This window comes from Neopsephotus bourkii, unplaced genomic scaffold, assembly GCF_033783945.1.
Source record: "Neopsephotus bourkii isolate Nb327-2 ecotype Australia unplaced genomic scaffold, CSIRO-AGI_Nbou_v1 NB_1346, whole genome shotgun sequence".
Taxonomy (NCBI): domain Eukaryota; kingdom Metazoa; phylum Chordata; class Aves; order Psittaciformes; family Psittacidae; genus Neopsephotus; species Neopsephotus bourkii.
In genome coordinates, this window is record NW_026901826.1 from 593,953 (window position 1) to 608,359 (window position 14,407).

General features: G+C 38.6%; 1 protein-coding gene across 3 annotated transcripts in view; it reads left to right on the plus strand.

Moving 5' to 3' along the window:
* Nucleotides 1-14,407, plus strand: part of MID1 (midline 1) — a 243,164-nt gene that overhangs the window by 137,259 nt on the left and 91,498 nt on the right. For all 3 annotated transcript variants that reach the window (XM_061366462.1, XM_061366461.1, XM_061366463.1), the window contains exon 2: nucleotides 3,813-4,528. In XM_061366462.1, the coding sequence (XP_061222446.1) occupies nucleotides 3,869-4,528 (660 nt within the window). In that variant the 5' untranslated portion in view covers nucleotides 3,813-3,868. The remainder of the gene's footprint in view (nucleotides 1-3,812; nucleotides 4,529-14,407) is intronic.

The window sequence follows — 14,407 nt, forward strand, 5'->3', positions numbered from 1 at the left end:
GACAGTTCTCAACGACCTTGATGATCGTAAGGTCTTTTCCAAGCTGGTTGATTCTATGAGTCTATGAAACAGGTTGAGGGATTTTTTATTTTTTTTTATTATTATTATTTTATGTATCCAGCTCTACTGGTACTTAGGATACTGAAATATATCTAGCTCAGCTTTAGCTTTATTTTTTTCCATGTCTCTCTACTTCCCATAAGTATTGGGTGTGTTTCTGTGTGACTGAAGACATTAATGCCACCTGCCAAACGTCAGGCTTAAAACAAGAAGTACTAAAATGCTAATTCCTCTAGTGTTAGTAGAAGTCTTGCCATGAACTACACTGAGATTGGAATTTTGTTCAATGCATTGCTTACCACATAATACATAAGTAATTGTTATATGCTGGGGAAATATCACAAACCTAAAGTTACTTAGGTATATTGTTGAATTTTAAATCACACTTGTCTGTTGTCAATCATTTTACTTTGATAACTGTTTTTAAAACTACCTTTTGTGGCTAGAAAAGTAATACTTCTTTTTTCAATGACATTTTCATCAATAGTACAATTTTCTGCCAGTAATTCCATATTTTTGCAAATATGAAATTATGTACTTGAAATTCATTCTTTCCTTTCTGTGTCTGGAGGCTGTCTAAGTAGCTTTCAATTTATGGGCCACATTGAATATGGAATACAAGCAAGTGCATATATAAACTTTGTGTATTGAGTTGCTGCATAATCTTCCAGTTTATTGTAGGATTCCCTACCACTACAAGAAAAAAAACACACCAAAACAACCGAATACAAAGCCTTAAGGCAAGGGCCAACTAGCAAGTAGCAACACTGTATTTCAGGCACCAACCTAAATGTAAGAGCAGAATTGTTTAAGTCAATTAAAGAGTAATCAGTGGCTTGCCCAGAAAATGCAGCCCCTCTCAGTGCCTCTTAAAGGATTCATTATTCAGTCTCAGATGCAATGTGTTTTGATTTATTGGCAACTGCAAAAGGAAACAGAAATATCATATTTGGTTTCTAACAGTGTGCTCAGCTTTGATTACTTTGGAAGATAGGATCTTATTCTGAGATGTTTACAGCCTAAGATCAGATTTTGGCACCCTTGCTCATACTGAATAGCATTAGTCAGGGCTGAGCTGCTGCTTATTCAGGTCAGATAGATCAGAATTAGTCATCAATTGAGATGCTGGTATTTATGAAGAGCCATGATGATGATTCAAATATCTTTCCATGAGGCACTGATGCAAATATTTTGCCGTTGCTTTTATCTGTTTATCTGTACTTTTATATGAATACCATAAAAAATTTTTTGGTTAAAAAAAAAGTGCTTTGAGAAGGAAACTGAATGAAAGAAACTGTTTGGCACATGAAGGAGCAGAAAGAATTTTGTACAGAAAGGATAGCATGGAAGAAAGCCCCATATTCCAAATACAGCCCTCAGAAACAAAACCAAAAGGTTGGCAGGTTTTCACAGGACTGCCAATAGATGAGCAATGACTAGTCTGCCTTTTTAAAATGTTGTCTTCTGCCAACCCCAAATTCCCTTCTCCCATTTCCAGCACAGCATTCAGCCTGCAGAATAAGTGGATGATGAGGTACACAGTTGTGGTGTGGAAGGGATTCAAACAATGCAAGTGAGATTTTGATCTTCTGGGACTTCTTCTGTGAGACAAAGAATGAAGAGGAGGAAAGACAAACTGGTCTTCATTTGCAGAAAGGGCTTTCATCTCTTCTGTGCTGTGTAGCTATGGCTGAGGAGAGAGGAGGGGAGTTGTCTTCCTGCTTATATCAAATTACCAGGCCTTTAATTTTGACCAGATGCATCATGCAATTATGGCAGCTGATGGATAGTTATAAGTGAATTAGTCTTTGGCAAACCGAAGTTTATTTCAAGTAAGATCAGTATCACAGAAGATGTAGAAAAGCAAGTTTTGTGATGGGGTCAGTGAGTTTTTTAAACACTCAGGTTTCTTAGCAGAATAAAAGGATGCATGAGTGCAAAGAGGCAAAGTATCATAATTTCTAAGCATACTGCTGGAACAGATGCATTGCTGCTCTTCCCACAGAGCAAGGAGGACTAAATACTGATGGGTAGTCTGAACTTTGCCTCTATTTTTTGAACTTTTCTTTTTGCTGTGGTTCACATTGGGGTTATAGGTAGCATTCCTGTCGCTGCCACCATGCTCCCCACGCTAATTGTCATGAAGTACAGAAAGTTCAAGCAGGTTTGGTTCCCAAGGCTGCTAATGAGCTCTGAGCTCTCCTCCGCCTTAATGAACCAGGGCTTGTTTGTGAGAGGTTCTTGTCCATCCCTCCTTTTCCATGGTCAGGGAAAGAGGCAAGAGTTCACACAAGCAAACAATGACTTTACAGTGTAAAGACGATGCAGCTGTGCCATCTGAAGTCATCTTCAGTTATGAGCAACAAAGCTTAAATAGATTGTACTGTGAAGAGGTACAGCTCTGTGAGTGTGAAGCATAGCTTTTGCTTCTGCTTCACTGACCTGTCTGCTTGCAGCAGCAATGCGCCCTTGACAGGAGCTTAGGCAGGGAGAGCTGCGTAGGGCGATTCTTTCAAAACCACTCTCTGTAACACTGAGCTCAGGAAAGGAAACAAAATGAAGTTTCAGTTGATCTCTGATGGGATTTTACTGCTGCATTCTCCAGAAAATCCCATGCTCTTCATTTAAAAGTCATTGGTTCCTAATCCACTTCAGGTGATTAGTAAAGCCACTAAAGCAAGTGGTAGCTGGTTTTAGCTGTAGAGAGTGCTGACAAAAAAGTGGGTGCACACACACAAACTCCTCCTAGGCAAGTCACACATTTCACTATCTCACTACATTTTACCGTCTTCCTCCCTGATGGTTCTTCTTGTACCAGAAGCTAGTATCTTCAGAGATTTGAGCTAAATTACAGTTTATCATTTACTTCATCCACCTCCTTTAAGGATTTCAGTTATGACACTGGTGCAGTACTCTAGCTATATTTATCTTATTACAAACCTGTATGTCTTGTATTTTGGGGCTTATGCGTACAGATACATGTACAGAAAAGTACAGGTACATATAAATGCAGTTGTGCATGTTCTTGAAATACATGGAAGAAGTATATTAGTATATTAGTATATGATATATATGCCATACATGTATACTGAACATCAAATAAGAAATAACAAATGCTTTCCTAGAAACATTATTCCCTATATATATTCAGATATACATTTATGCAAGTAAACACAGACATGTACTTTAAATGCTGTACTATTGCTATAATAACAAATGAAAATTTCTATCTGACAAAATAACTGTTAATTGGAATAGCGATTGTAAGGCTGTCAGTCATAATACGCTGGACTAATCTTTGCACAATGTTACACAAAGGTGAAGGTTTTTTAAGAAGTTTCACTACTCGAAGAGTGAAGCCAAAAACAGCATCTGCAGAAGAGATCTAATTTTGCTGTGATAGGCTGTTCGGTGGTCATAATTTTGGGTTTTAATAACGCACAGAAACATCTGCTGTTTTTCCTCAATCGCCTGAAAGAGAAGGGGGAAAGAGAAAGGAATCAAGAAGGAGCTTTTTTTTTTTTTTCTTTCCTAAATGAACAGCAAAGCCAAAAAAAAGAAAAAAAAAAAAAAAAAGGCAGTCCAGTTTTAAATACCTTGATATGTTCACGTGCAGGTTCAAAACTTTAGATTGCTCTCCCGCCTGGTGTGGTGGGTTGATAGCCCCAGGAGCAGTGGCGAAAGTTGACAACCCCCCACGGCTGACCCCTCATGTCCTCTCTAGCTTAATCGAATTTTACGTGTGTTTCCAGATAGCTGATCAGCTTCCCTGGATTTTGCTGACGCCACAGGAAAGCTTTGCCTGAAGATGGAAACACTGGAGTCAGAACTGACCTGCCCTATCTGTCTGGAGCTGTTTGAAGACCCGCTGCTGCTGCCTTGCGCTCACAGCCTCTGCTTCAACTGCGCACACCGCATCCTGGTCTCCCACTGCGCCACCAACGAGCCGGTGGAGTCTATCACCGCCTTCCAGTGCCCAACCTGCCGCTATGTCATCACCCTCAGCCAGCGCGGTCTAGACGGGCTCAAGCGCAACGTCACCCTGCAGAACATCATTGACAGGTTTCAGAAAGCCTCGGTCAGCGGGCCCAATTCCCCCAGTGAGACCCGCCGGGAGCGGGCATTTGATAGCAACAGCATGTCAACCTGCGAGAAGGTCCTCTGCCAGTTCTGCGATCAGGACCCTGCCCAGGAGGCAGTGAAAACCTGCGTTACCTGTGAGGTGTCCTACTGTGAGGAGTGCCTGAAAGCCACTCACCCCAACAAGAAGCCGTTCACCGGTCACCGTCTCATCGAGCCCATCCCAGACTCTCACATCAGGGGATTAATGTGCTTGGAGCATGAGGACGAGAAAGTTAACATGTACTGCGTAACCGATGACCAGTTAATCTGTGCCTTGTGTAAACTGGTCGGGCGACACCGTGACCATCAGGTGGCAGCTTTAAGTGACCGCTATGACAAGCTAAAGGTTAGTGCTACCTATTGGCCTTTCTATCCAAACAACATGTGGTTGGGAAGGAAAGCGCACTTTGGTTGCATGCCGAATTCCTTCTTTGGGCAGAGGTTGGGAAAGGTAGGAGCATGGTCTCTAATCAGACAAAGTACACATACAGATCTGTATGTGCATTTGATCATCACCATTTAAAAGGTGTCAGATTTTGCTCAAGGAAAGATTTCTTAGTTGTGCGTTGAGTTTTCTATCAGAAGGAATATGACACATATACTACTGTTTAGGTGAATTTTCTTATCTAGCTACAGCTTTATTCATGGCAGCTGGCAATATTTAGTGCTGACTGCACATACACAGACGCTGATTGAAATGTCAGGCTTTCTTTGCATACACTCTGCTGTTGATTTTTTTTCATTTGGTTGCTTTCATTGTAAAAAACCTTTTGCATCACTGCTAACAGGAGATGCATTTATCTGTGCTGGCTTCGGGGATGCCAGCTGCTCGTCCAGCCAGGGAACCCATATGCTGGCTCTGCTCTTCCCACACTACCTCCCACCTCTTCTTACAGGCAGTGCCATGCTGGAAACAAAGCCAAAATTGTTTCCGGGCTTCTTGTGCCATTCCCACAGTTCAGTGAGCTCCCAGCACACCTCCTTCCCAGCTCCAGCAGCCCCCAGACCTGTGTAGGACCCCTGGGCAGGGTGGCAGTGGGCAGCCAGGTCTCAGGGTGCTCTGGGGGATCTCCAGGCTGCCAGAAGAGGCAGAGCTCCTGCTGAACAGCAAGGCCAAGGACAGTGGCCTCCCATCTGCCTAGGTGTATGTTCCTCTCATGCCGAGTTTGGTGCTGCTGCAGAGCAAAGGCAGGAATTAAGCATCCCATGCTTCCCTCCGCCCACTCTCTCTGTACAGTCTGTGTGTGCCTGCATGCGACAGGGGGAAGTGTTTTAAAGACAGACTGCAACTGAGAAACCACAAGTGTGGAGGGCAAAGCTTATCTGCCGGCCTTCTCACACAGGATTTCAGAGGTGGGAAAAGCAACTGTGTTAATACGTTTAACTAGCTGAAAGGCTTTTCTTAAATACTTTTGGACAAAAATGTGTGCCTGCACAAGTGTATAATAACTTTAGATGATTGCAGGTGAAATCTGCATTCACATGCTATGTGGGTTTTCTGTCTCTTTGAATGTGCAAACATGCAGAGCATGTTCTATGATTACAGTAGCATAATGAAAGAACCTTCTTTACTTGGACCTGTGAACCTGATAGCTTCCTTTCCTCTCTTAAAGGTGTTTTTATTTTCTAAGGAAAACTTACTGTTTTAGCTTCCTATTTTTTTTCCTTGTGTCCCCGTCCGTCCCCCCCCCCCGAACTAGTTTGTTATTTCAATAGGCAAGGATTTAGCCACAGACAATACAGAGCATGGGCCATAAATGTGAATAGAAGATGCATGCACTTCTTGTGCTTTTCAATAATGCAGTGGGTTTATATCCTTAACAGGTGTTACTGTTTAGTAAGCTAACAGTGTATGGTTTATCAACTTTATATAAATAGTATGAATATGCTACTTAACAAGAAATACCTTCAGTGTTAAATACAGGATTAGTGTATTTTTGAACATGTTAAAAAATAGTAAAGATTTCTTAGTGTTATGTATGTAGATGTGCCAAGTCTGGAAAGACTTTAAAAGGCATGTCTTTTCTCTTGAGATCTTTGACTTAATACTGCAGATAGGAAAAAAAGTGAGTGTGTTTTTGTATGATCTATGCTTTTCTGTGCAAAGATGCTTAAGCGAACTCTTAAAGGGTATCTCAGACAGGCAACTAACATTCATATTTGATGTTACCCAGTTTAGAAACCTGTAGAAGTCTAATAGACTACTTTCCAGCAGTCTCCTTGAAGAGTAATTCAAGTACCAATTTGATGGTTAACATAGGCCTAAGTCAAATAACTCTCCTTATAATGGCAACTCCTAAAATTATTTACAGTATTTGAATGATTATTTTTTTTTAAATATGGACTTCCTTTGTACCCAAACTCTCTAAAAAATATTGACAAAGTCGATAATCATGAGGATTCCTCAGTTGTGCTTTGATTTCTCTTTAGCTGTCATAAGGAGTATGTGGCGTATACTACTGTTTAGGTGAATTTTCGTATCTAGCTACAGCTTTATTTGTGGTAACTTTCAGTGTTTACCGCACATACATAGGCGCTGATTAAAATGTCAGGCCTTCCTTGCGTACACTCTGCTGTTGATTATTTTTCATCTGGTTGCTAATAATTTTGTTATTAGACCACACAAAATCCAGTTTCTATCCTCCTTGTCATGAAGCAGCCTATTTCCCTTTGCTAATGCGAGCAATGACATCAGTCATGCCAATTACACCAGCGATTATGGCATGTTTATACTCTGAGCCAAGGAACAGTAGGTTAGGTGGTTTCCAGACAGATTTAGCATCCATCCTCTGTTCATAAGAAGGTAATCTGAAAACTATATCTTTCCCTTCCTCATTGCCTCTTCCATCTCAGAAATTTGTGCTGGTTTATGTATCAGACTCTGAGAATGAGATTTTTTCAGTTCTGTAGATTGGCATTTATCCCTAAGGAGTAAGGAATGATACATGTTCACATCAGTATTTGATAGCTGACGGGCAACAATGTCAGGTCCATTTTCACCTTCAGGCCTCCTTCTTCATAAATGGTAATACAACGTCTTGAGTCATGCTACTAATGTAAATCGTAGGTATGAGCTTGCAGATTGTATTAACTTATTAATGGGCACCTGCCATTGGCAAATTCAATGTTCAAGTGGATCAGAAATTCCCCAATTGAAAAGTGGGTTGTTGCTTGCCATATTGCTTCTGGTTTTTAATATAGGTGGAGTTTGATATATAGGCTACCCAAATCTTAAAAAAAAGAAAATAAAATCTGAAAGAATGAGCAGGTGGTACCCAATAGTATAGTGGATTCATTAAAGAATTGGTGGTTGTGTCTTTAAAATAAGAAAAGCAAAACCGCTTCAAGTGACCCTTTCTTTCTTGTGATTTTTCTTTTTAATTTGATACATTGTTGATGCTAACAACAGCAACTGGTGTTGCTCTGGGTGTCAAGCTATGCTAATTACTTGCATTCTCTTCTAGCAGTGTTACTAATTGTTTAAAAAATAACTCACCCTTCATTAAGCATAGGACAAAAGATGCCATTACAATCTAGCTCCTTTTGTGGCAAAAATGAAACTCTAATTAGGAGTTCTGTATACTTGTCCAACAGAGGCATCTACACTCAAGTGTTTAATGGTCAATGTAATAGCAGTTGTGGACATCTCAAAATGAGAAAGCGTTTTCCTCTGGCAACTACAGCTCTGACCTTGAGAGGTGCTTGTCTTTCTCAACTTGCACTGGGGCAGAGCAGGTTGAGGGCACCTGTGTTCTTCCAGGAGCAGTCCTTTCTTAGCCGCACAACCACGTGATATACCTTCATACTTATGCTTGACTTAGTCTTTATAGATATGTTTTGGGTTTTATTTTGATAAGTAGATCATAGACAGATGCATGGTCAAAATGGAAAAAACGATAAACCATGAGCAAAAGAGAGAACAGGAAATATTCTGGTAAGAGACTGAATTTATCATACAGTGGTCAAAATTGTGGTATAAATTAGAAATACTATTTAGCTACATGAACAATGAGGGCTTTCAAATAGAAAGTGCAAATGCTTATGCTTAGCTCACCATATTATCTCAAAGGAAATATTTATGGCTAATTACTTTTGATGCTGACTCCTTTCTTCTTGTCGTAATGAAAAAGACAAGACAATTTAAAAGTGCATTCATTATTTTTAGGGACAATTTCTAAAATTAGCATTGTTCTATAGATGTATTTATAGTCAAGAAAGTGGTAAGAAAAATTAAAAGGTTTATTTTGAATGAGACAGTATTTTTGTGAGAAAGAAGTTACAAGGTGTGTCTGGAAAGATATCACTCATTTAGTACTGGCAGAGAGCCATGAAGAGGTGTAGCAGAAGAGGAAGTTAGACAGTAAGGCACATTTTTAAATGATGTAAAGACAGCATACCTCTTCTGAAATCAGTGTTTTTACTTGCCTTCGTATTTACAGGGAATTTGGCAGCTGATGCATATGTTCTTGCCAAAAAATAAATTCAGCACAATTTTTGTACTGCTTAGTCAAGAAAGATCTTTTGTTGAATCAAACTGCTGTAGGTTAGCTGTGGTTCTCTGTGTTTTTGTTTGAATTTTATTAGCGCTGACATGTACTGGGTATGCTTATGAAGGCAAGACAGCCCTCTGAATGACACTCAGGAATTCCAGAAACAAAGGGAGCTTCTTGTTTGTGCAGTTTTCACCTAGTTTCAGTGGCAGAATCCATAAACATCTATTTTGTCTACCCCATTGGTTCAGGATGAGAGGATTTTTTTTTTCTATAATGTGCCAACTCAATTGCAAGTATTTTTTTAATGGGAAGCAGTCATAAACTCTTTCCTCATAGGCAGAATTGTGTTCAACTCCTATAAGCCTACTTGTACTGTGTAAAGGTAGAAGTCTCTGTCAGATCCATGGTTTCTACAAACAAAGCACAAAAATATGTCTGCTTCACTGCTGTATACATAATCAATTAAAAAACTTTTCATATTTCAATGTCTTTGCAGAGATACTGGCAAAATATTTGTTGATGCTTTCCAACTATTTTTATTTGGCATTATTTAATAATTGCAGTTTAATCATTAATCTGCAATAATAATCAATATACTGTGATACTGTAAGAACCCAGCACTTACAAATTTATACTCATAAAGCGGGGTTGGTGATAGGGGAACATTGTTTTCTTGACTGTAATAGAAATGCATTATGCACATACATGTGAATGTGTCTATATACATACATATTTATAGTGCTTGTGTTAGTATGTAAAGGCAATACTGCTTATGTTTTATATATGTGTATGTAGATTGGTCTAGTGTAGAAATACATGTAATTTCTAGTAATGTCTAAGATAGCTTGAATTTGAATAAATACACATATGCCTATATTTTAAGTAAATATGTACAGTTTCATATATAGGTGTAGGTCACTAAATGTATATTTGATCACGTATATAAAAACTACAGAAAGTATATTTGATCTCATATATATAAACAATATTGTTTTATGTGGTATCCATTTTTAATATTCTATTGATTTATTTTTTTTAGTAGTTCAGTATTTTCACATCTGAATATATAGTTTCCCTGTGTACCCTTTACTATCTTCCTTAATGGAAACTATTCAATTAAAAGAAAATACAATTAGTATGTAATGACATAGTATACCTGTGTTACAGTGTTACATTGTATTTAACAGAGTCAGAGTGTAGAAAGTTGCTTCCTATAGTGCCAGTTATACAGGTTTAACATGCAGTTAAACAACTATATCCAACCTGAAAAAATGTGGAACTTGTGGACTTCTGTTATTATTAGATTTTTATTAGATTAGATGCATCTTATTATTCAATTATTATTAGATTAGATGCAGGTTGATATTATTAGATTAGTGTTAGATTAGATACTGCTTGACAGATATTTTAGTGTCTTATTTTTTTATGAAATTAAAATGATGAATGGTCATGTCTATTAAAAGGGAACATTATTTGATATTACTTCACCCAGAAATAGATGCAAAAATATAACTAACCGGTTGTGCCTCAGTATTTGCAAATATCAAAAAATATTAAGTTGTTGCGTGGAAGAAGATTGATGTAGCAATAAACCAGTTTACTAAAAATGTGTTCCAGCTGCGACTCTTTTATTAGTAGTATTAAAATACTAATGTATTTTATTACACTAATATATAAATATTAAGGCAGACTTTACAACATTCTCTCTTAATTCTAATGTTATCACAAGGGGCTGTGGTTCCTCCAGCTGGTATTTCTTTGGTTGAGTTTAGAAGGATAATAGAAAATGTCGGGGGCATACAAGTATACTGGAAAGGAACTCTTTAGGGACTGTAGTGATAGGACGAGGGGTAACGAGTTCACACTTAAACAGGGGAAGTCTAGATTGGATATAAGGAAGTTCTCTAGTGTGATAGTGGTGAGGCATTGGAACAGATTGCCCAAAGAAGTTGGGAATGCTCCATCCCTAGCAGTGTGCAAGGCTAGGGTGGACAGAGCCTTGGGTGACAGTTTAGTGTAAGGTGTCCCTGCCATGGCAGGGGGGTTGGAACTAGGTGATCTTAAGGTCCTTTCCAACCCTAACTATTCTATGCCTATGATTCTTTGTCAACACACTCAGACAACATTAGTCTTGGTTTTGTTGTTTGTTTTTTCTTTTCTTTGAAGGGAGGTTTTTCGTTGGGGGGTTGTAAATTTTTTAGATTGTTTTAACAAAGCATAAATTTCGTTGTGTTTGTGCATAATGAATTGACAGTGGATAATGAATATTACAATAGATATAAGTACTATTCTTTATTTACCTGACATCCTTAAAATGCTACAAGTCATAGATTTTTAAAACTTATTGCAAAAATTTAGCAGCAAGGTTTTTTTTTAAAAATCATAGAATCATAGAATAGTTAGGGTTGGAAAGGACCTTAAGATCATCAAGTTCCAATCCCCCTGCCATGGGCAGGGACACCTCGCTCTAAACCATATCACCCAAGGCCTCGTCCAACCTGGCCTTGAGCACTACCAGGAATGGAGCATTCACAACCTCCTTGGGCAACCTATTCCAGTGCCTCACCACCCTCACAGGAAAGAATTTTCTCCTTACATCCAATCTAAACTTCCCCTGTTTAAGTTTTAACCCATTACCCCTTGTCCTATCACTACAGTCCCTAAATGTTCACATACAGTCTCTAATGTTCACATACTATTTATTTCCTTCAATTTTTAGTGGAAATGATGGTGTTGAAGGCATAATATATTAAGGAAGAATAAGAGAATTAAATAAAATTGGAAATAATCCAGCATTATTATTTTTGTTCTTATGACTCTGGTTTCCAGGGAAGCCAGACTGAACATTAAGTAAAATGTATTTTCATCCTTTTCTATGGATCTGGTCCAAACTGATAATGGATTTTATGTCCATGTTCTAGCCATTAATTTGGTTATTGTAATGACCTTTTGACTGACCTTATATGTTTTTAAGACGCTTGAAGGCTGTTGGGAGAATGCAATGCATGACACATACTTCTTCAGAATGAGAAGTTGTTTAAATAATAAAGCAATAAGAAACAAAGCAACAACAATGGAAATTAAGCAAGTAGATGAGGTTAAGTGCAAATAATGAACTGTTCTAGAACATTGCCCACAGGTTGACCCTTTGTTTAGGAAACACAGTGTCTGCCTATCAGCATAACAAAGATAGGGTTGGTAGCAGGGAAATTTACAAGAAAGTGGCCTTTCAAAGGCAAAATATTTATGGGGTTTAGCACAGCAGTATGTTTTCTCATAGCTGATAAATAGAGTAAGTAAGCTAATTCTTTTACTGCTTTACCGGGGGTGATAAAGCTAGTTGCAGAAGTACAGCTAAAAAAACCTGACCATGGACAGCAGGCTAAAACTCGTACTCTTTGGTGGCATTGAGAGGTGTGTGGAAGGGTACAGACAGGTGCAAATATTTAAAAATAATGTGACAGCAAATTTTCAGAAAGAGGTAAAGGTGGTTAGTAGTATGTTTTAAATAAGGACACTACCCCCCCCCGCCAAAACCTGAATGTAAATATCTCCTAATATCTTCATTGCAGAATGCTCAATATTCAGATTTCTCTCAAGATTTAATTTGCTAAATTATTTTATGAAGAAAAATCCAAATTACTTTACCCTGTAATGGCACGAAATCATAGGACCTCATAGCAGCCTTCCAGTATCTGAAGGGGGCATATAGGGATGGACTCTTCATTAGGGACTGTAGTGATAGGACAAGGGGTAATGGGTTAAAACTTAAACAGGGGAAGTTTAGATTGGATATAAGGAGGAAATTCTTTCCTGTTAGGGTGGTGAGGCACTGGAATAGGTTGCCCAGGGAGGTTGTGAATGCTCCATCCCTGGCAGTGTTCAAGGCCAGGTTGGACGAGGCCTTGGGTAATATGGTTTAAAGCGAGGTGTCCCTGCCCATGGCAGGGGGGTTGGAACTTGACGATCTTAAGGTCCTTTCCAACCCTAACTATTCTATGATTCTGTGATCAACGCATTTTAGTTCTTCATATGTTGAACAATCTTCATAACCTGTTATATTATTTTTTTTATATTGTCTGATCTTAAAACAGAAATCCAGCAATGATCCCAGTACACTGCCTTCTGTTTCTGGCTTTACAAGTGTACATCAGTTATAATTTAATTTGGCCCTCTTTTTTCAGCAAAACATACACTTCCTAGCAAAATAATAATACCTGTGTGTATCCTTAGCATTGTGAACCTATATGTAGTGGTTCATACTAATCAGAAATGATGTCTAATTTGGCAAACCTGAGTAGTCCATGGAGAGAAACTCCTCTAGAATGTCACAGACTGGAAAGCCATATTGGGTTGCTAAAGCACACTTTGGACTCAAAGCCTGATATGGGTGATAAGACTGTGTGTTTTTTCCTTCTCCCACCCCAAACCAAACCATCCAGTCCCCTATCTCCCTTGGAGCATCCCTTGACCCTCCATGCAGGAAGCCTTTTCTTTTGCTAGGAAGAATGTTGTTGCCCTCGAGAATGAGCAATACCAAGGATATGCGGGACAAGAGGATTCCTGTCCTTCACAGCTTTCACATTTCATTTATAATAAACTCAAAACAGATCCTGCTCTGTTTTCCAGTTACCTAAAATCAGTGAAAAATGAAGGAACAAAGAAAACGCAAAATTAGATTATCAGAGTGTGAATATGCTAATTTATCCCTAGACCTAATGTAGATGCTTACTGCAGCAGTTCTTACCCTTTTACAGTATAAATGCTTAATTGGAAGCTCATTGTCTTCATCAGTAAAATGCTTAGAACATGCAGGATATCTTATAGATAAGTAATATATCACTGACTTTCTTGATATGTGCCTTCATGGTGCCAGCAGGATTGCTTTTTGTGATAGCCTTTTTTAAGTTTTTCACAAATTTCTCCTTTGTGTGTGATGTCGGTCCTGACGAATATTCCAGTTTACAACTGTGGAAGGGGAGCATATGCAGGGTTGTTTTAAAGACTTGGGCAAAAGTGTTTGAAGGACTGGAGCTCTGGGCTGCCTCTGCCCTACAGGTCCCCTCTGTTAGAGCTTACCCACCACCTTTCAGCTATCCCCAGTTGCCAAGATGTGAGACTTTGTCCTAGCTGCAGTACAAATCGCACTGCAAAATTTGGGCAAATTCCGTGTCTCCTCCTAGCACCTGTGTGTTTGCACAATCACTTTGTCTTCTCTGAAAGAATTCTGAGATGCAGAATGCTGAAAACTGGAAAGGGAAGAAAAAGGGACAAGTAATGTCCCATAATCAGGACTATGGTTCTGTAAATATATTTCTTCATCTACCTCAATTATGCCACTATTGCACTTCCAGACTCTATGGGCTATTAACCTGTTTGTATTGAATGCATGATCAAAGTTGTGTAAGTTTGACTTCAAAAGCAAAAGGTTTAAGTGGTTTGGAGTTTTTTCTGTGCTTACAACATTTACATTTTTGGAGAAATAAAAATTTCCTGCCAAAATATAATATCAATCTTCAATCTTCTGCTTTGAAACCTTGCAATTTTAGCTTCCTTACAGTATATTGACCATAATAGCATAAAGTAGCAGTATGACCCTATAATTATATTTTACAGTACGAAAGGGATCAAATGTAGCACAGATGAGAAGTGTAGCTGGAATGCCTAGGGCTAGCTTTTTCCTCTGTGATTTATCTGTTCAATTAGTTGTGATATTGAGAATGATCTTCTAC